At 42.8% G+C, this 22,573-nt stretch overlaps 1 protein-coding gene across 5 annotated transcripts in view; it reads left to right on the top strand.

Moving 5' to 3' along the window:
- The window catches only part of AMPH (amphiphysin), a 1,183,179-nt gene that overhangs the window by 198,353 nt on the left and 962,253 nt on the right, over positions 1-22,573 (top strand). For 4 of the 5 annotated variants that reach the window (XM_068236417.1, XM_068236420.1, XM_068236419.1 and 1 more), the window contains exon 4: positions 14,094-14,188. The exons of the other annotated variant lie outside the window; for it this stretch is intronic. In XM_068236417.1, the coding sequence (XP_068092518.1) occupies positions 14,094-14,188 (95 nt within the window). The remainder of the gene's footprint in view (positions 1-14,093; positions 14,189-22,573) is intronic. 5 annotated transcript variants of the gene reach the window in all.

Below are 22,573 nucleotides of genomic sequence, written 5' to 3'. Positions count from 1 at the left end.
TTGTGTTCCTTTCATATAGTTTATAGGTCATTCCTCAAGCCAAATACTTTTTTTGTTTAGTTTTAATACTCTTATTCCCTATAAGCTAAACAAGCTTCGCCCACAGCTTCTCCAGAGTGCCTTGGCACTCTAAGCCTTAGTAGCAAAGGGCTTATGGGAGCTCAGTCTGGGCAGGAGGAGGTGGAGGCTACTATCCAGAGATTTCAGAGGCAGAGGGGTGGAGGAAAGGGGAGTGAAGTTTTCACAGGCTGAGAGCTGGAGATGCAGATCAGCTTGCCTGTGTGTAATGTGACAAACAGAACATGGCTGCTCTCATTGTATCACAGGAATAAATAATCATAAACTGTTGAAGCTGTTTGCAACTTGATTTGCTGTGTAAACTATTTAAACTTTAGAAAAGATATATAGACAAGGTACTTGTTATAGTTAGTTTTTCATCTCAGATCTGCTTTAAAGAGAGCCCAAGGTGGGCTCATAGATGTAAAAAAAAAACATAGGCTACCCCCTCTGGAGGGGCTGAGCTGATCAGGTAGCAGCAAAAAAACACCGCTCCTGTGGGCCACACTGGCCCACTTTCACTTTCGTGACATCTGGGTCACGAGGCTGGAAGGATAGATTGCAGACAGGGAAACAGCAAAAGTGCTCAAATATTCATTACTGAACACATCTGGGCAGGGTATGATTTTTGGACAATATGGTCGAATTGGTGGTTTAGGAAAATAACTAGTTCTTTGTAAGGAGAAAAGGTCTTTCTCTAGTTCAGGAGATGCCAATTGTTTGAAGTTTTTCTTTAGTTTGTATTTGTTCTAATAAAGTAGCATACATTTTTGATCTTTCCCTTTTGATAAAAGGACCCTGCCTTATTAAAATGCTCCTTACGGATGCCTTGTGGGATGACCATACGAAAGCCATGCCAACTTAAAGAGAAACCATAACCAAGGATTGAACTTTATCCCAATCAGTAGCTGATACCCTCTTTCCCAGGAGAAATCTTTTCCATTTCTCAAATGGATCATCAGGGGGCTCTGTATGGCTGATATTGTGTTAAAACCCCTCCCTGAGTGGATGTCAGGACCATAGTGCTGACATCACACTGTGGGAGCCTTGCATTGTGGGAAATAACAGCTGTTTCCAACTGCCAAAAAGCAGGCAGCAGCTACTTCCACTGACACCACCTTCCAGCAGTAAAAATGTTACCATGTGATAAATGTCAGAATGTAAGTCAGGAAAAGATTTTACAATGGGCAAACACTGGCTAAATAATGTATGCATAATTTTTGTAAAAAATAAGCACTTCTGTTCATTATATTATTTTCACTGGAGTTCCTCTTTAAGGACTTTCATTTTCTGTATTTTTCAGACCATAAGACACACATTTTCTCCCCCAAAAAGTGTGTCTTATGGTCCAAATAATATGATTCGGAGTGGCGCAAAGGTTTCCCCTTCAAGTGCCATCCACCAGAATAGCATTTGTGTCCCCATGTCCTCTTCTATCCCCTTCTATCCCTGCTTTTAATGCTACCGGGAATTGTCTTCCATTCATGTGCCTGGCTGCTGCTCTGAGCAGCGTATACATGCCGTGCCTCCGTCTTCAGCCTCCAATCAGCAGCGGCCAATCAGGCAGGGTTCTGCAACTAGACCCGCCAACCACCGCTGCTCTGCTTGTTAACTGGAGCCGATGGTCTCAGAGGAGGGACGATGGCTCCGTCATTGAGGCCAATGTGTGGCCTCAATGTGTACGCTGTTAGGAGCAGCAGCCGGGCACATGAATGGAGGATGATTGCCGGTAGTATTAAGGGCGGTTAAGGACATAGCACGGATAGTAGAGGACTTGGTGACAGAAGAGGACAAGGGGACACAGGAGGGACAGAAGAGGACACATGATGGACAGAAGAGGACACAGGAGGGAAAGAAGAGGACAAAGGGATAGAAGAGACACAAAGGGGATAGAGGAGGACACAGAAGGGAAAGAAGAGGAAACAGAAGGGACAGAAGAGGACAAAGGGACAGAGGAAGACAAAGGGGGACAAGGAAGGAGGGCACAAAAAGTAAAAGGGGGTCACAAGAAGGACATAATAGTTGGGGGGATAACATATTAGTTGGGGGAAAACATTCACAAGATGCCCCTGCACCATGGATGCACCAGGTTTAGTATATATTTTTTTCCTGTTATTTGTCATCTAAACCTAGGTGCATCTTATGGTCAGGAGAGTCTTATTGTCTGAAAAATATGGTAGTTGGTAGAACACTTGATTTAATTTGTCAACAAAATATCCCTCTGTCAAAAGAGAAGTATTACGTTTTCAGAGAAATGGTTTGGGATATGAGAACTTTTTGTCAATAATAATGTGAAATGGAGCATGGTCTGACCATAACCATATGCCATTCAAGTAATCTAGAATTTCCTGTAACAGTATTTTACCATAAGAAAGTGCTCTATTCTTGAATGAGACTCATGCACATTTGAGAAGAAAGTATAATCCCTTTCTGAGGTGTGTAAAATCTTCCAAGGGCCATAAAGATCATTCCCATGAGCTTGTTTGTCTATAAGCGTAATATGAAATGGTTTATTAGCAGAAGAGTCTAGCTTGGAGAGGCAAATCCCCACCAATAAGTAGACAGCCTTGCTGAGTTAATTTACTTTACAGCAAAGTTTTACTGTAAAAGAACGTTGTGCTGTGTTGGGGCTATATAGGATCACTAAGGGTACCAATTGATCATTCACATGTCCAACAAAAATAATATATCTCCTATTTGAATCGGTATTAGCTGCAAGGGGTTCTACTTTAGCATCCCTGTGCAAAGCCATCAGGACATGCACGTATGTTCTCGCTGAATAACGGCTCACCCTGCTGCCACTGAAAAACCAGGGGGATTTAAATACCATTCCCCCTGCAAGTCGTAGCAACTCAGAGGGAAAAGTAATTTGGGGTCTCCTTCTAGACTCATTCCAGAATAGATGTCTTTTAAGGATGAGTTTAATCCTCAAACATTTATAGAAGTGATCTTTAGCGGCATGGCAGAACTAAAACTGCAATAAAATGTAGCATTACATTATCACACATTCACACAGGTATAGCAAATTATTGATTCTGTATAAAATCAATATTAGATACCCCAAGCCATGCACATAATAACCATAGACCCTAAACATTGGTTGAACTTTAACTTAAACCAACAATTTAGAACTTAGGTAGTAAAGAAAAAAGAATATACAAACAGAGCACTGGGACATAGTTTGATAGTACTGTTTGCACTTTACCCAGAATTTGGAACTGGTAATTTTTACCACTACCACTCCAGTTTATGATCTGGTATGTACTACTATCTGCATTGTGTTGTGTATCTTATTGCTATTACCTGTATTGTTGTATCTATGATTTGTTACCTGTATTGTTCTGTCACCCCGTTATCATTGTCTGTAATTCTATTTATTGTACAGTGCTGCGTAATATGTTGGCACTATATAAATCTAATAAATAATAATAATAATAATAGTACACACTCCGTGTGGGGGGAAATGGAACTCTGTGAAGGCTCCCTGAAGGTAGACTTAGCAGTGTAAAGGCAGTAAAGAAAAAAAAAAAAGAATAAACAGATAGCCCTGTTTACTGGTGCCAGACTTGAGCCAATATAACAGAATACGGCCCCAGGAGGGAGGTGATGGTATAGCTTGGATTTGGATCTGTAATTGTTTGAAAAGCTTTGTGCCCATATTGATAGATGAGCTCACGTAAAGTCTGTTATTATAGGAGAATATACATTTTGAAAGAAGTCCCCACTTGTATGGGATTTGAAGGGATTACAGACTTCTTGTAAATGGCTGAAGCTCCCTTTGTTGCAAAGTGGCAGGAGAGAGGGAAGCCAGTCAAGATTAGAGATGGCCCGAATGATTCACCGGCAAGCTTTTTATGGCAACAATCAGGTATTTGTGCTTGCCGCGAGCAGCGAACACATGGCGATTTTCGACCTGTCCCCATACATCATCATTGGGCTAAACTTTGACCCTATACATCACAGTCAGCAGGCACAGGGCAGCCAATCAGCCTGCACTCACGGACCCCACCTCCCCCTATAAAAACGCACTCGCGCCGGCCATGTTTAGTCTGACTTCAGCTGGAATAGTGAGAGGAAGGGAGAGACACATTGCTGAGATAGGGAAAGCGTTAGCTAGGCCTGTTTATTTTGTTCCTCACTGACTGACTTGCTGTTAAAGCACCCTAAACAGCCCGTCTGAGGGCCACTTCATCCTTCTGCTGGTTTTTGTGTGTGTGTGTGTGTGTGTGTGTGTGTGTGTGTGTGTGTGTGTGTGTGTGTGTGTGTGTGTGTGTGTGTGTGTGTGTGCAACACTCCACGGCCCACAGGCACCCACCCAGAGCTGTGCCCACTACTATAATTGTGTGTCACATTAGACACAAACAGAGTAGCACTGTGTTTGAAGTATTGCATATCTCTGTGTCTGATCATAATTGGGTAAAGAGGTGCCCCGGTGTGAATAAAATTGGATTAAAAACAAGATAATCGAAAAAAAATGAGGTGTCTTACCTCAATAACGAGATCTTTGTATAGACAAATATTTATTTAGCACAGGCAACGCGTTTCACGGGTCTAAGCCCACTTCCTCAGGCCAATAACAGTACCTTAGAACAGCAATTTACAATATTTACTATATACGTTCTTTTTTTGAGAGCAGCATGCATAATGAAACAGATAATTACAAAATTATTCAGTAAACGAATTGCAAATTATTATTATTATGTATTTAATTTATAAAGCGCCAAGATATTACGCAGTGCTGGAATACAATTGATCATGTGCATGACATTAATTGCATACATATATGAACATGAGCGGGTGTCCCACATAAGGTGTACACACAGTGCTGTCTTTGTGCACACATATATGTTTCATTATGCATGCTGTTCTCAAAAAAAGAATATATATAGTAAGTATTGTAAATTGCTGTTTTAACCTATTGCCGACCGCGTCACACCGATGGGAGTGGCAGCCCCAGGACTGCCTAACGCCGATCGGCATAAGGTCCTGGAGCACTGTATTGTGGGCGATCTGTGGCTGGTCTCCATCATCAGCCCGCCGGCCAATTAGCAGTGCCAGCAGGCTGTTGGGATATGATCTACCCAATAGTAACATTATAATACACTTTTTGTACCATAGTTTGTAAACGCTATAACTTTTACCCAAACCAATAAATATACATTTATTGGATTTTTTTTTTTTTATCAAAGACATGTAGCACAATGAATTTGGACAAAAACTTGTATAGAAATGCTACTTTATTTGAAAAAATTTACCACAGAAAGTTAAAAATATCATTTTTTTGATAAAATTCCTGTCTTTTTTGATGAATATAATAAAAACTAAAAATCGCAGCAGCAATCAAATAGCACCAAAAGAAAGCTGTATTAGTGAGAAGAAAAGGAGGGAAAATTTGTTTGGGTGGTAAGTTGTATTACCGAGCAATAAACTGTTATAGCTGCAGTGGTCTGAATTGTAAACAATGGCCTGGTCACTAGGGGGGGTTTAAGCCTGTGGTCCTTAAGTGGTTAAGGCACTGTTATTGGCCTGAGAAAGCTGGCTTAGAACCGTGAAACTCGTTGCCTGTGCTAAATAAATATTTATTTGTCTATACAAAGATCTCGTCATTGAGGTAAGCCACTTCATTTTTTTTAAATTTTATCTTGTTTTTAATCCAATTTTATTCACACTGGGGTGCCTCTTTATGCAGATTGTGCTTTACGTACCCCCAAAATACCCTGTTGGAGGGGACTAGACAAGTCTACACATGGTTTAAACCACAACAATAATCTGTCACTTTTACGAAGGAGAGCGACCACACTCAGGTCCGTCTAAACCACCCCGAGTGGAGTCGAGTTTGTTGTCTCCACCTGCTTCTTGTGGTCGGTTGCCCCTCTGCAACCCGCCTTTGTGAGTAGTACAATTACCTTACCTGTTGATATCCTGTACATGAAAACATATTGTGATTTTGGGCCCCTGTTTTTTGTCTCCTGTATCGTTTTCTCTAGGGTGCTGAGAAACCCCTACTACTTTTTGTGTCTAATACTACACAGCCCAGTGACACCCAGAGCTGTGCCCATTGCCCATTACTGTAATTGTGTTCCACGTAGTACTCCAGTGCCTCTGTTATCACTGTATTGTGTTTGAACTATTGCATATGTCTGTGTCTGATACTACACAGCCCACTGACACCCATAGCTGTGCCCACTACTATAATTGTGCGCTACATTAGACTCAAGCAGAGTACTACTCCAGTGCCTCAGTTATCACTGTATTGTGTTGGAACTATTGCATATCATAGGCAGCGTGGTGGCGTAGTAGTTAGCGCTCTCGCCCTGCAGCGCTGGGACCCCAGTTTGAATCCCAGACAGGTCAACATCTGCAAGGAGTTTGTATGTTCATCCCCGTGTCTGCGTGGGCTTCCCCCTAAATTGGCCCTAGACTATGATACATGCACTACAAGATACATACATAGGACTATGGTAGGGACTAGATTGTGATCCCCTCTGAGGGATAGTTAATTGACATGACAATACACTCTACAGCGCTGCATAAAATTTTGGCGCTATATAAATACTTAAATAAATAAATATCTCTGTTTCTGATACTACACAGCCCACTGACATCCGGAGCTGTGCCCGCTACGATAACTGTGTGCCACATTAGACACAAGAGTACTACTCCAGTACCTCAGTTATCACTGTATTGTGTTTGAACTATTGTATATCTCTGTGCGTGACACTACATAGCCCACTGATACCTAGAGCTGTGCCGACTACTGCTATTGTTGTTGCCACATTCAGTTGCAGGCATAGTAGCACCTCCAGTGCATTACTTTTCACTTGTTGCAGGAACAGTACCCCAAATAATAGAAAATGACAGGCAGAGGCAGGCCACCCCGCAAGGGTCCTCGAGGTCATGTTGCTGTGATTTCCTGCAGCCCTGAAAGAATGCCCAGTGTTCATAGGGCACGTACCATCAACACCCAAAATGCAGAGGAATTAGTTGACTGGCTTACACAGAACACCCCATCTTCTACAGCTTCCGCACGGAACCTTGACACACCATCTTCCTACTCTGATTCGGGCACCCCACAACAACTTACCACCACTTGCATGGCAGCCAAAACCACCACTAGCACAAGAACCGCTCCACTTGATATGTCAGAGGGGTTATTCACACATCTGTGTGATAAATTTAGTGATGCACAGCGATTATTGGCAGAAAATGAAAGCGATAAGGATATCACACCATGTCATAGTCAGGCGTCCGTACACACGTGGACGTAAGGTTAAAGGATGATGATGATGATGATGTAGTACCTGTTGTTGGTGCCTATTTGAAGGTGTCTGAGACAAGTGAAGCAGCTGATTATGATACGTTCATGGATGTCACGTGGGTGCCCGCAAGAGGAGATGAAGAACAGGGGGACAGTTCAGATGGGTAGACAGAGAGGAGGAGGAGACGAGTTATAAGTAGCAGGGTGAGCTCTTCGCAAGGAGCTAGTGGCACTGTCCGACAGCATGTATCGGCACCTGGGGTCAGCCAGCCAACACAGACTTCAACGACTGTGGTTGCCACCACCAGAATGCCGTCATTCCAAAGCTCACCATGGAATTTTTTTTGTGTGTCTGCCTTTGATAGCAGCAATGCCATCTGCAACCTCTGCCAAAAGAGTTGTTGGAAGTCTAACACCCATAACTGTTTTGCGAGGGCACCTGATCGCAAAGCACCAATGGGATGCACACATGAATAAAAGCAGCACACAAACTCAAAGCCACAAATTAAATTAATTTAATTAAATTGGAGTTGGTGACACTACTATGAATGGCAGGCAGGCTTGCTGTCAGCCTGCCACCTGCTGACTCTCACTGGCAAGCCTCTTCTGCGTGGCTCTGCATTGGAGTTGGTGACACCACTACGAATGGCAGGCAGGCCTGCTGCCAGCCTGCCACTTGCTAACGTCACATTTTTTAAAAAAATGTCATTGAGATTTTTGCAAAAAAAATTGAATTTTTGTATAAATAAGTTTGTATTTGTCAATCTTTTATAAATAACTTTTTAATAATTTACTTTGAAATTTTGTTTTATAAATAACTTTGCCAAATAGGCTGAAAAAACACAAAAAATATGGTGTAGACGGAGCCTGTCTGCTTCAGTTGAGCGTGCATGCAGCACCCAAACACGTAAGGGCCTTACAGCCCTGTTACACAAAAAGCGCTTGGCTGCTTGGTCGCTTGGCTGCTTGGTCGCGTAACTAGTTAGCATGGTGGAATTCACAAATGCCCCCCCCCCCCCCCCAAAAAAAAATTAGGCTGTACACTGAGCACTTGCTACCATCATCATAAAGATCCATAATTAACTTCAGGCCTCTGGTCTGACGGGCCACGCTGGTCCGTTCAGTTGAGCGCGTATGCAGCACCACACACACCTAAGGGCCATACAGACCTGTTCTCAGTAAACACAGCGATTGGTCTGTCAGTGTGAAGTAGGCATAACCCTTGCATTACAACTCTGGACATTTAAAAGCAGCCCTTTATTCTACCAATTGAGGAATGTACTGCGATTTTGCCCTTTAGGGATTAAAACCAGACTCTGCGTGAACTCCGTATTTTTTTTGGTAGTACTTTTGGCATGGATCCCCCTCCAGCATGCCACAGTCCAGGTGTTAGACCCTTTGAAACAAGTTTTCCATCACTTTTGTGGCCAGAAACAGTCTTTGGAGGTTTTAAAATTCGCTCGCCCATAGAAGTGTATGGCAGTTTGCCAGTTTGGCAGATTCCTGCGAACTCAAACTTATTACGGAAGTTCGAGTTCAACGTTTGGGAATCCAAAATGTTGATGTTGGGGACATCTCTAGTCAGGATGTCTCTGAGTCCTGAGTCAGCTAGATGCGGTGGCCTAGGCAGACGATACACCCGGGCAATCATGAGTTCAATATCCGCAGTATCTGGGAGAACAGATTTAGCTAAGTTTTATAAAAAATGTTTGAGTTCAGATGGTTGAACTTGCTTATGGATGCCCCTAAATTTAATATTGTTACATCCTCTGTCTTCAAGGTCTGCAGCTTTAGCCTTTAACCACACTATGTCAGCATTATAAGCAGCAGAAGTGTCCACCATGATGCTGTGTTACCTGGTTAGTTCAACTAGCTTGTCCTCTGTCCTCTTAACCCTTCATTTCAGATGTTAAATTAGAAATATCAGCCATTAAAGACAATTTAAACGTGAGCAAATGGGGTTGATTCACTAAATGTAGTGCGATGCTGCAGCACGAGTTAAATGACCTTACGCGCCCTAATGTTAGAAGCACAACTTAATTACATTAATTCATTAATGTAGTTGCGGCCGTCATTATCACACAGGATTTCACAAGGAGCGGCCGTTGCTACTGAGCGCACACTACGCAGCCTGTAACGCACGTAGGGCTTGATTCACTAAGCTTAATGACAGCAGGGAGTGTTATAATCCCCTGCGCATGCTGTGCAGCCATAGCATGAGCAGTTAAATTATGCTGGGCTCAGATAGATTAAAGGCAGTCTGGCTATTGGGCCAATCAAAGTGCAGGAATATCGTACTTTGAAGCTATTGAAGCTACTGGACCTACGGTTAAGGGCTCTGCCTCTGACGTACGAGACCTGGGTTCAAATCTCGGCTCCTCCTACTCAGTAAGCCAGCACCTATTCAGTAAGGAGTTCTTTGGGCAAGACTCCCTAACATTGCTACTGCCTACTGAGTGCGTTGAGTCCGACAGGAGAAAAGAGCTATATAAAAAAAAGGAATTATTATTATAAGGAATTACCAGGCTCTGAGCGGGTTTAGTGGAGAGTTCGTTAGGGGTACTGAAGCGCCCTTTAAACTATCTGAGCCCAGCGTAATTTAACTGCGCACGCTATGGCTGCATAGTGTGCGCAGGGGATTATAGCACTCCCTGCTGTCATTAAGCTGTGCTGCTTGATTAGTAAATCAAGCCCATAGTGTACCCACTCTGTAATTAAGTTGTGCTGCTAACATTAGGGCATGTAAGTTCATTTAACTCGCGCTGCTACAGCATGCTACATTTAGTCTTTTTTTGTGTGCGTACAGCGCTCCCACTATGTGGCACAGATATACAGTATATGTAATATATTATAATGTGTACAGCGCTCCAACTGCGTGGGAACAACTGGGATTATGGCTCAATGTACCCTTCCTCAGTACTTCAGCAAAATATATAGAATACAGTATCATATAACAATCATGCAACTGATATTAGATTGAACACAGTCCAATTTTCCCTTTTCTGCACAATCTGCTCTAGAGTCCAGCATATAATCCCCACTGAATTCCAGGTTTTCAGATAACACACAGTTCCACAGTTAGTAGTTATACTCTCACCGATGTCCAATGGCTGATAGCAGAATATCAGCAATCACGCTTATTACAGATCCAGGCATTAGCTCTCCTCATCAGCTTCACTCTATATTGGACTCAAACAGTACAAGAAGAAAGCACATAGTGTAATCCAGTTAAGGCAATGCTATCGAGTGACACCCTCCACCAGTGAGCACCTCTGTGCCAGCACACTGTGTCCGTATACACACCACCAACACAGAACATCCAAACGCTCACCAGATTCAAAGGCTGACTGTTTCCAGATCAGCAAAAGCGCTTGGGTGTCATTCAGATACCGCCATACGGACTTCCGCTTTCCACCAGTTTTTTCCTTCCTTAAAAACTCAGAACAAATGCCTCCATAGCATAACTCCGTTTTATTAAGACATATAAAAAGATAAAATTGCACTCACAAGTGTAAAAAGATCATGCGCATATCAAAGTGTAAAATCCTCGGCCGCTCTCTCCCATCTGCGTCTCTGCTGCCGCCGCACCTGAGGCCACGCCCACCTGAGGCCACATGCTACATTTAGTGAATCAACCCCCATGTCCTTTATGTATGATTGTGTGGCCACTGTGTCAGAGGCAGGGAAAACCTCCAATGAGGAAAATAGACTGCCAGAGAGTAGTGCAGAGTGATTGTCTGGGTTTAACTCATCTCCATCATCCGTGGGTAAACCAAGTCTAGGCCTGGCTTTAGCTGGACTGTCAGTGGGTGAAGAGCATACTCGCTGGCCCGCCATCCTCTCATCTTGGTCCCCTTGCTGGATCAGTATCTCTGCGTGGAACCCTGCATTTATCGCTAGTGTGAAGAAGGGATCAGTGGCATCTAAGGCCTGATGCCTGGATCTCTGCAACCACTCAAGGAAGAAGTCTGTCACTTCCTGTGACTGAGACGGCCCTTTATTCCTTTTCTTCGAGATGTCCATCTCCAGTACCAATTCCTCCTCCATTATGGGGTCAGGTTGCGGTATTTAGTGCTTACTTTGGTCCAGTTTATAAGCACTGCGGCAGGAGTTCAGCTAGTGTGTGTCCATCTCTGTCCCAGTGGAAGCCACACCCCAGTTGCCTCATGCAAACATTTTGTTCGCCCCACTGAATTAAAGTTCTAAGTCTGCACATCAACTGTTTCATTTAAAATTCATTGTGGTAAAGTACAGATCCAAAATTAGAAAGCAGTTGTCTCTGTCCAAATATTTATGGACCTAACTGTAAGTATTTAGCTTTTTTTATTACTCCAGATTTGCTTTGAGGCTACAGTCACACTGGGACATTGCATTGTATTGCACAGGACAATATAATTGATGCATTGCAATAACTATATATTACAATGGCATTTTCGCATTGACGCATTAACAGTACGATGCAGCAGATCCATTGGCATACTACAAAGTGTGCTGTGCAGTATCTGATACAGTGCACAGTTGCAGTGAAGCATTCTATTCATTAATTGTATGCTTCACTGCATGTGTTGCCTTGCATGTATACTGCACAATGCAAATGTTTCCCTCCTTGTGAACCTGTTTTAATGCCCAGTGTGAACCCAGCTTTAGTGTTTTCAAATGTAAATTCATGAATCCAGTGGTACTATTGCCTTCTTTTTAAATTAATCTTTTGCTTTTTTTCTCCAATCCCAGTGACTGTATGATTTAAGGGGAAACAGCCATCTTCCTCCAAATAGATAAATCAACCCCAACTACTTTTGGTGCATAAGAAGTCTGGGAAGGGATTCACTGTTGATGTCACCATGCTAATTATCATATAAGATACAAAAAAATCTAATACGGTAGAGTACATTCACAAGCTGTATAGTACATTGTTCCCTCTTTTCTTTTTAGAAACTCTTAGCAGGGCAGCTGCAGCCAGCTAAACTTAGGCCACCTAATACAGAGTAGGCGCAGGGAGCATATTTACCTGTGCGGGACACTGGATCGGCTCTCCTCTTCCTCCACTGTAATGTGCTGTCATGCCGTCATCCTCTTCTGGGTCCCGGTCACATGATATAATGTGATTGGGACCCAGAAGATGATGTCAGCATGGCAGCACTGCTCGGTGGTGGTAGAGACTCTATCATATCATGTGATCAGGATGCAGATGAGGATGTGAGCATTACAGCGCAGTTCAGTGTAGGAAGAGGAGAACCAATCCAACACCCAGAACAGGAAAATTAGAAAATGCTACCTGTGCCTGCTCTTCATTATAGCCTGCTTGGGGAAGCACGCTTAAAGTGATCCAGATGTGAGAGTGATATGAAGATTGCCAGAATTGTTTCCTTTTAAACATTACCAGTTGCCTAGCAGCTGTGCTGATCTGTTTGGCTGAAGAAGTGTCTAAATAACAGCAGAAACAAGCATGCAGCTAATCTTGTCAGATCTGACAATATTGACAGAAACGGCTGCTGCATGATTGCAAATTACAAAAACTACAATAACGTTTGTATTTTCACAATGCTGATTATAATTATTATGATTTAAAACGGATTTTACATAAACGATGTTTGAGTACTGTTTGTTATTTTTTTTTATGATTTAACCAGATCAGGATCCAAAAACATATCTTTACATTTTATACTACTATAAAGTTTCTAAATTATATTTTGTAACAATTTTTATTATAAAATTGATAAACTTTAAAAAGTCATTTAGTACACATTAAAACTTAATTCACATATTTCAAAAAATCTAATCATAAAAAATACAAGTACGTTCGTTATAACTGTAGTAAAACATTAGTAAATATTACTAACATTTTACTACAACTAAACCTAACCCTATTCTCACACAGAACCCTCCCTCTACCTATCCCTAACCCTTTAATTACATTAATTTTCACGAATGCAGTTTGAAAATTATCATGGGCACCCTTTTTTCCTGTTTGGCGCCTGTTAAACTATATTTAATATGGGAGTCAATGGTGGCACCCTTTTTGTCCACCTGCCTCATGCGCCCAAATTTCCTGCTTCCAATATAATGTCTTATCTACCCTGTTTTAAAAGAACAGGCAAATGTTTGTGATTTCATGACGGTAGCCATCTTTTTCATGGGGGCAGCCATCTTTTTGGTTGAAAGGAGGTGACAGGGAGCATGAGACACAGTTCCAACTGTGTCCTGATCACCCCTCCCAGCTGCGAGCGCTCGGCTTCAAATCTCAAATTCGAAATGAAAATAAAACAAATTTGCTCTAAAACAGCGGAACGAGAACAACATCATCAGAAATCCCATCATGCTTTGCACAGCATCAGGGGAAAAATGACCCGGCAGTTTTCTTATGTGCAGCTAAAAATGAGACTTGGGTAAGAAAAACAAAGTTCTGATGCTGTGAAACTGTTAAAAAAAACACCAAGCCTTTTCAGTGCTGCTGAGTAGATTTTTAGTCTGGAGGTTGACTTTAAGTAAAAACAGCATTTTAGCGAGACTTCAGAGTCTCTTTAAGAGGCTTAACTTAAAACAATGTGGTGCCACAGTGCATGTAAAAAAAAGGCAAAAGGTTAAAAAGATTCTATTATGCACTAACCTTAAAAAGATACAACTTTTTTTCACCATCATACACTATAGTGTGTTCAATGAGTGTCATGAACAAAAAATCTTTTTGCCCTATCTCTGCAGAGCTGTGTAATGCAGTAGGCTACAGGGAAACAGTCAGGGGTACACATGATCCTATTCATGTTTATTTTATACATTTTAGGAATGCAGGAGGCATCTTTGAAGCTCACAGAATCTCTTCATGAAGTTTATGAGCCTGACTGGTATGGAAGAGATGATGTTAAAATGGTGGGCGAGGTAAGCGCTTTGTATTAAATTATTGCTGGTTTATAAACAAGCCTTTCTTCCTTCCTTCAGCTCCGTTGTTCAAATATTATTAACCTCTTCACACAAACTGGACATATGTATTTAGTATGTGCCTCTGCCTGCAAACAGGACGTACAGGCGCGTCCTGGTATCTTGTAGTGGGTGCACTAGTTCACAGCGAAACTTAAAGTGAAGGTCCAAGCTCCTGAAAAAAACAAATTCCACTTACCCAGGGCTTCCTCCAGCCCCTGGCAGCCGTCCTGTGCCCTCGCCGCCACGTGACCCGCCGTGGAGCGCAGAAGAGGCCGACCAGGAAGCCGACCTTGTCAGGTCGGCTTCTGCAGCGCGGGGCAACGGGAGGCACCGGAGCTGCGGCGAGGGCACAGGACGGCTGCCATGGGCTGAAGGAAGCCCCGGGTAAGTGGAATTAGTTTTTTTTCAGGTCCTTGGATATTTCCTTTAAAGTGGAGGGATTGGCGAGACCTTAAAGTGGAGACATTGGTGAATGGGAACATGTGTTCCCGAAGCCAATCAAAGTGCCTGTGAATGAATAAACACGGCAACAATCAGGAGCCATGTTCATTCAATAAAATTAAAGTTAGATATAGAGAAAAAACAGCACACTTAATCCTGCAAACACATCTAGTAGATAAAATAAAAAATGATACTAAAATTCATTACAGTATACATCCCCTCTATACTTATTAACCCCATCCCCCCCCGTCCTCACCCGTAGATACCAAAAGAAGACACTTGTAAAAAAGAAAGGTTTTTTAAAAAAATGTACATAAATAGCTACCTTTGGAACTCGGCTTTTTTAATGTGTATGTCATGAGGGTATATTACGGTTATTTATGCAAATAAGGGCTTGTAATTATTGATAGGGTACAAAAATCACAAAACTGAAAACATACACATTTATTTTTAACCACTTAAGCCCAACTGGACGAGATTTCTCGTCCAGTTGGGCTGCGCGCACTCCCGCGGGTCGCGCGCGCGCCCGCGGGCCCCCCCGTGCGCGCCCCCGCTGCTGGCCGCTAGTCCACCGATCAGTGAAAGGGATTATAAATCCCTTTCGCTGATCGGACCCCCCCCGGAGAAAAGCCGACAGCGTCTCTTCAGACGCTGCGGCTTTTCTGAGCTCTGGTCTCCTTTCTTCTGCCTGGGAGCGAGATCGATCGCTCCCAGGACTTTTTGATTCTGGCCATCTTGTGGCCAAATGGCAAATTACACCTACAAAAAAAAAGTTTTAAGAATTAACCTATAAATATATTAAAAAAAACCCTGTTTACCTCCCACACCAAAAAATACCCACATACAAGTTTAAATAAAAAAAAAAAAAAAAAAATTACAATAATAATAAAAAAAAAACTTAAATAGTTACCTAAGGGTCTGAACTTTTTAAATATTCATGTCAAAGGAGTATATCAATATGATTTAATAAATTATGGGCTTCTAAACAGTGATGGACGCAAAACGGAAAAAATGCACCTTTATTTCCAAATAAAATATTGTCGCCATACATTGTGATAGGGACATAATTTTAACGGTGAAATACCCGGGGCATATGGGCAAATACAATACGTGAGTTTTAATTATGGAGGCATGTATTATTTTAAAACTATAATGGCTGAAAACTGAGAAATAATGAATTTTTTCCATTTTTTTCTTATTCTTCCTGTTAAAATGCATTTACAGTAAAGTGGCTCTTAGCAAAATATACCACCCACAGAAAGCCTAATTGGTGGCGGAAAAAACAAGATATAGATCAATTAATTGTGATGAGTAGTGATAAAGTTATTGGCAAATGAATGGGAGGTGAAAGTTGCTCGGATGTAAAAAAATTTCAACCCTTCGGGCTTAAGTGGTTAAATAATATATTGTCACCATACATTATACTAGGAAAATAATTGAAATGTTGTGATAGCCAGGACAAATGGGCAAATAAAATGTGTATGTTTTATCTATAGTAGAGTTGCTTATTTTAAAACTATTCCACAGCAGAGGTAGAAAGTGAGTGCACACCAATAAACATGCCTGATAACAACTGTTCACTCATTCAAACGGTGCAACATCCGTTTAAACAAAGATCCTTATTACATTATCCAAAGAGAAAAAGTTTGCAGTAGCAACACATTTATGCAGTTAATATTTCCACAACTTTAATTGTAATCTTCATTAAAAGCCAGGCATAATAAAACACATAACCTTAAAGATTCCCAGAGGTACTGATACAACAGGCACTGATGCAGCAGACAGAGGTGAGAAGGTTGGTTGACGATCGTTTCGCCCCTCAATTAGGGCTTTTTCAAGACCGTATGCCCTTCCTCCGCACCTCTGTCTGCTGCTTCAGTGCCTGCTGTATCGGTACCTCTGGAAATTGATAAGTATATGTGTTTTTATTTTAAAACTATAGTAGATGGAATTGGAGAAATAGTGTATTTTTTATTTTCCCCTCAGTTTTACCTATAAGGTGCATAGAAAATGTAATTACTGAAAACAAGTATCGCTCACAAAAAGCCTAATTTCTGGTGAAAATAAAAGGATATAGATAATTGTGGTGTCCTAAGCAGTGATAAAGGCTGATTATAGCTTAATGAATGGGACGCTGACAGGTAAAAATGGCTCTTGGCAGTAAGGGTAAAATATTATTTAATATTACTGTCTTTGGAGTGAGGTGGTTAAGTATTATTTAACCCTCCTGGCGGTTTGTCAAAATCCGCCAGGGGGCAGCAAATACGTTTTTTTTTAATTTTTTATTTTTCTTCATGTAGCGAGACGAAGTCTCGCTACATGATAGCCGCTGCTCAGCGGCATCCCCCTAGCCCCTCCGATCAAAGAACGGGATCTCTTGGAGGGCTTCCCCCTGGCTTCCCCCTGGCCATGGCGACGGGGCGGGATGACGTCATCGACGTCGTGACGTCAAAGGGGACTCCGATCCACCCTACAGCGCTGCCTGGCACTGATTGGCCAGGCAGCGCACGGGGTCTGGGGGGGGGGAGCGGCTGCGGCAACGCGTATAGCGACGGATCAGCGGGTAGCGGCGGCAATTGGGCACAGCACGCAGCTAGCAAAGTGCTAGCTGCGTGCAGCAAAAGAAAAATTATGCAAATCGGCCCAGCGGGGCCTGAGCGGTGCCTCCCGGCGGCATAGCCCGTGCTCGGCACGGGCTTACCGCCAGGGAGGTTAATATGACGATGTAGTATTTCTATAGCATTACAGTATTATTAACCACTTTTGTGGTTCACTACATTATATCTACGTCGAGCAGGACTTCAGCTCCTGCCCAGCCACATTGATTATCGTCAATGGCTGTGGATGGCAGACGCTCGCTCCCGCGAGTGCTCCCGCAGCTGTACTCGCCGCCGCACATTAGGTGGAGATGAATTAATGGGAGCGCAGTTCCCATTCATTAATCCAAGTCCCCGTGTCATTGATCGTCAGCATCAATGAGATGCAGCGATCATTTGTACCTTCCGGAGTAACATGTCCACATACTTCCTGTTTAGTGTACTTAAAGTACACTAATAGGAAATAATGTGCGAGGACATCTTGTGGGAAAATAGTAAAATTACACCTACATACAGTAAAATTACACTTACATACATTTATTATAAAAAAAAATCATATATACAGTGGGATGCGAAAGTTTGGGCAACCTTGTTAATTGTCATTATTTTCCTGTATAAATCATTGGTTGTTACGATAAAAAAAAGTCAGTTAAATATATCATATAGGGAGACACACACCGTGATATTTGAGAACTGAAATACAGTTTATTGGATTTACAGAAAGTGCACAATAATTGTTTGAATAGAATTAGGCAGGTGCATAAATTTGGGCACTGTTGTCATGTTATCGATCCTAAAATCTTTAGAACTAATTATTGGAACTCGAATTGGCTTGGTAAGCTCAGTGACCCCTGACCTACATACACAGGTGAACCCAATTATGAGAGAGTATTTAAGGGGGTGGGTCAATTGTAAGTTTCCCTCCTCTTTTAATTTTCTCTGACATGGGGGTCTTAAAACAACTCTCAAATGACCTGAAGATAAAGATTGTTCACCATAATGGTTTAGGGGAAGGATACAGAAAGCTGTCTCAGAGATTTCAGCTGTCTGTTTCCACAGTTAGGAACATATTGAAATGGAAGACCACAGGCTCAGTTCAAGTTAATGCTCGAAGTGGCAGACCAAAAAAAATCTTGGATAAACAGAAGCGACGATTGATGAGAACAGTTAGGCAACCCACAGACCAGCACCAAAGACCTACAACATCATCTTGCTGTAGATGGAGTCACTGTGCATCATTCAATTTGGCGCACTTTACACAAGGAGATGCTGTATGCGGGAGTGATGCAGAGGAAACCTTTTCTCCGACCACCGCACAAACAGATGCGCTTGAGGTAGCCAGCTTCATTTTGGAATAAGGTGCCGTGCACTGATGAAACTAAAACTGAGTTATTTGGGCATAACAAGGGGTGTTATGCAAGGTGGAAAAACACAGCAATCGAAGAAAAACACCCGCTACCTACAGTAAAATATGGAGGTGTTTCCATCATGCTGTGTGGCCAGTGCAGGGACTGGGAATCTTGTCAAAGTTAAGGGACGCGTGAATTCCACTCCGTATCAGCAGATTCTGGAGACCAATGTCCAGGAATCAGTGACAAAGCTGAAGCTGCTCTGGGGCTGGATCTTTCAACAAAACAACGGCCCTAAACACTGCTCAAAATCCATTAAGGTATTCATGCAGAGAAGCAAGTACAACGTTCTGGAATGGCCATCTCAGTCCCCAGATCTTGAGGGCCATCAAACCTGAATGAACTAGAGATGTTTTGTAAAGAGCAATGGTCCAAAATACCTTCAAGCAGAATCCAGACTCTCATTGGAACCTACAGGAAGCATTTAGAGGCTGTACTGCAAAAGGAGGATCTACTAAATATTGATTTAATTTCTTTACCTGCCTAATTTTGTTTAAAGGGACACTATCGATTGACGTTATTTTCAATTGAGTTAGAAAATGTTTGAGAACCTCTGGTCCTGAAGTGGTTAAAGAACATCTCAGCTTTAAGCAGGGGAGTGGGAGCGTCAAGTTCTGACAGTGCTTTTCTGCAGGAGAGAGTGGCACACTTCATAAGATAGATGGCAGGAAGAGGAAGAAAGAGTATGCAGATGTACTGTAACTCCTCAATCTCAAGGAAGTTGAAGGTCATGTTCAAACGGGTCTTCCACATAGAGACAGTTCCTCAAGTCCTTCAAACTTCTGGTGAAATGGCTTAAGGACAACAAAGTTGAGGTATTGGGGTGGCCATCAGCAAACCCTGGTCTCAGTCTGACTGAAAATTTGTGGGTAGAACCGAAAAAGAATATGTGAGGAAGAAGGACTTCAAACCTGTTCCTCATTTCTGTCTGAAGGAATAAACAACAGTGCTTCTCATCAGGATTCCAGATATCCGGGTAACCCGGATATCCAAACTTCGGATAGCTATCTGCGGATAGTTGGGCGCATAATCCGGATATCCGCGGATATATGCGGGTATCCGGATCCGAAATACAGTAACTAAGGTGATGACGTCCTGAAACCAATCAGACGGCTCCCAGCAGAAGCGCTAGCAACTAATCACAGAGGGGAACCCTGGCCGGCACCACTTGACCTCATTGAGCCAATCAGAGGCCTCCCAGCCTAAGCCCTGGCACCCAATCACAGAAAGGAACACTGGTCAGCCCTCCTGTATAATAAGGAGGGCTGCCATGATGAGACAGATCGTCCTGGCTTGCTGAATGCACACTTAGAGACAAGCTCCAGTGCTGGTGCCCTACAAAGGGCTGTACACAGTTATAAACCTAAAGCTGTTCATTGATTAACCCCTTCACTACTATCACTACTCTATAGTTAAATAGTTAATTAGCTTGATTGATGTTTCATAGTGTGACAGTTAGAGTGTGTGTTGCAGTGCTGCTGTGCCAAGGGCTGTACACAGTGATAAACTGTTCAGTGATTAACCCCTATTTGTAACTTTAGAAAAAGGGCTATATATCAACTGATGCAATCTCAGAGAGGCAAAAGAACTATGAAAAAATATTTATTGACACGTATAGAAAAATATCAAAAAAGTACATAATTCTTCAATATCACAGTAATCGGTCTTGGACATATATAGAATTGATTTGAATCAACAAGCGGTTGTAGCTTTTATGGGTATTAAACTTCAAGGCTACGACACATGTTCGTTTCGGGCTTTTTTGTATAATTGTATATGCCCTTCATCAGGCCGTGATACCCAATTCTGTGTAGCTCAACCAAGGGGGAGAAGACCAATCAGGCACAAAGGCCAATTACTGGGGGCGTCTGAACTCACCAGACGCACAAAACCTTCCCAACGGCTGTGGATAGGAGCTGGGGTTCCCATCTTGCAGCTCCTATCCACAGCCGTTGGGAAGGTTTTGTGCGTCTGGTGAGTTCAGACGCCCCCAGTAATTGGCCTTTGTGCCTGATTGGTCTTCTCCCCCTTGGTTGAGCTACACAGAATTGGGTATCACGGCCTGATGAAGGGCATATACAATTATACAAAAAAGCCCGAAACGAACATGTGTCGTAGCCTTGAAGTTTAATACCCATAAAAGCTACAACCGCTTGTTGATTCAAATCAATTCTATATATGTCCAAGACCGATTACTGTGATATTGAAGAATTATGTACTTTTTTGATATTTTTCTATACGTGTCAATAAATATTTTTTCATAGTTCTTTTGCCTCTCTGAGATTGCATCAGTTGATATATAGTCCTTTTTCTAAAGTTACAAATAAGCGTTGGTGGGTAAGGTGGATTACCCTGTAAAAGGACTGTGTTTTGATCCTTCACAATAAAAAGGACTGTACCCCAAGATATTCTTGATTAATACTAGTGATTAACCCCTTCACTATCACTACACTATAGTTAAATCGTTCATTAGCTTGATTGATGTCATAGTGTGACATTTAGAGTGTTTGCTGCAGCTGCTATGGGCTTGATTCACAAAGCGGTGCTAACTGTTAGCACGCCTGTGAAAACCCCCTTAGCACGTCTAAACAAGCTTTTCGCGCATAAAACTTTACGCGCGCAAAACTTTATGCGCGTAAAACTTTACGCGCGTACTGCACAGAGCGCAGGGCGCACCGCGCGAAGTGCCCATTAAAGCCTATGGGACTTAGCGCGCGTAAAACTTTACGCACGCAATGTTAGCGCGCGATCTGATTGAGAAATCCGGTGCTAACCTACTTAGCACCCTGGTTAGCGCGTCTAAAGACTTTAGACGTGCTAAGTAGGTTAGCACCGCTTTGTGAATCAAGCCCAATGTGTCTGTGTGTGTGCTGTGCACACACCTGCCACGTGCAGACACGTGCAAAGTGCAAACACGTGCAAAGTGCCACGTGCAAACACGTGCACAGTGCCACGTGCAAACACGTGCACAGTGCCACGTGCAAACACGTGCACAGTGCCACGTGCAAACACATGCAAAGTGCCACGTGCAAAATGCAAACACGTGAAAAGTGCAAAGTGCAAACATGTGAAAAGTCCCATGTGCAAAGGCGTGCAAAGTGCCATGTGCAAAGTGCAAACACGTGCAAAGTGCCACGTACAAAGTGCAAAGTGCCACATGCAAACACGTGCAAAGTGCCACGTGCAAACACGTGAAAAGTGACACGTGCAAAGAGCAAACACGTGCAAAGTGCTACTTTGCACGTGGCACTTTGCATGTGGCACTTTGCACTGTGCACATGTTTGCACATGACACTTTGCACTTGTTTGCACTTTGCACGTCTATGCACTTTGCACCTTGCATGTGGCACTTTGCACATGGTACTTTGCACGTGGCACTTTGCACATGGCACTTTGCATGTGGCACTTTGCACATGTTTGCACGTGGCACTTTGCGCGTCTTTCACGTAGCTGTTTGAACGTGGCACTTTGCACGTGGCACTTTGCACTTTGCATGTGGCACTTTGCACTTGGCACGTGTTTGCACGTGGCACTTTGCACATGGCACTTTGCGCGTGGCACTTTGCATGTGTTTGCACGTGGCACTTCGCACTTGCCACTTTGCACGTGTTTGCATGTGGCATTTGGCACTTTGCACTTTGCACATGGTACTTTGCACGTGGCACTTTGCACATGTTTGCACGTGGCACTTTGCACGTGTTTGCATGTGGCACTTTGCACGTGGCACTTTGCACTTTGGACTCCGGACACAGTGTGGGCTGCACGACCGCTGTCTGGAACCTAGGCCTGATGTTAATTGACCGCCATTTTTTTTGGGGGGGGGACTTTAAGTCCCCACATCATCAATTAGTGTTCCCCTTTGCAAAATAATAATGATACATGCCTCATTAACCCTA

The sequence above is a fragment of the Hyperolius riggenbachi genome, chromosome 5, assembly GCF_040937935.1.
Source record: "Hyperolius riggenbachi isolate aHypRig1 chromosome 5, aHypRig1.pri, whole genome shotgun sequence".
In the NCBI taxonomy this organism is placed as follows: Eukaryota; Metazoa; Chordata; class Amphibia; order Anura; family Hyperoliidae; genus Hyperolius; species Hyperolius riggenbachi.
This window is presented reverse-complemented; position numbering and strand designations above follow the sequence as displayed.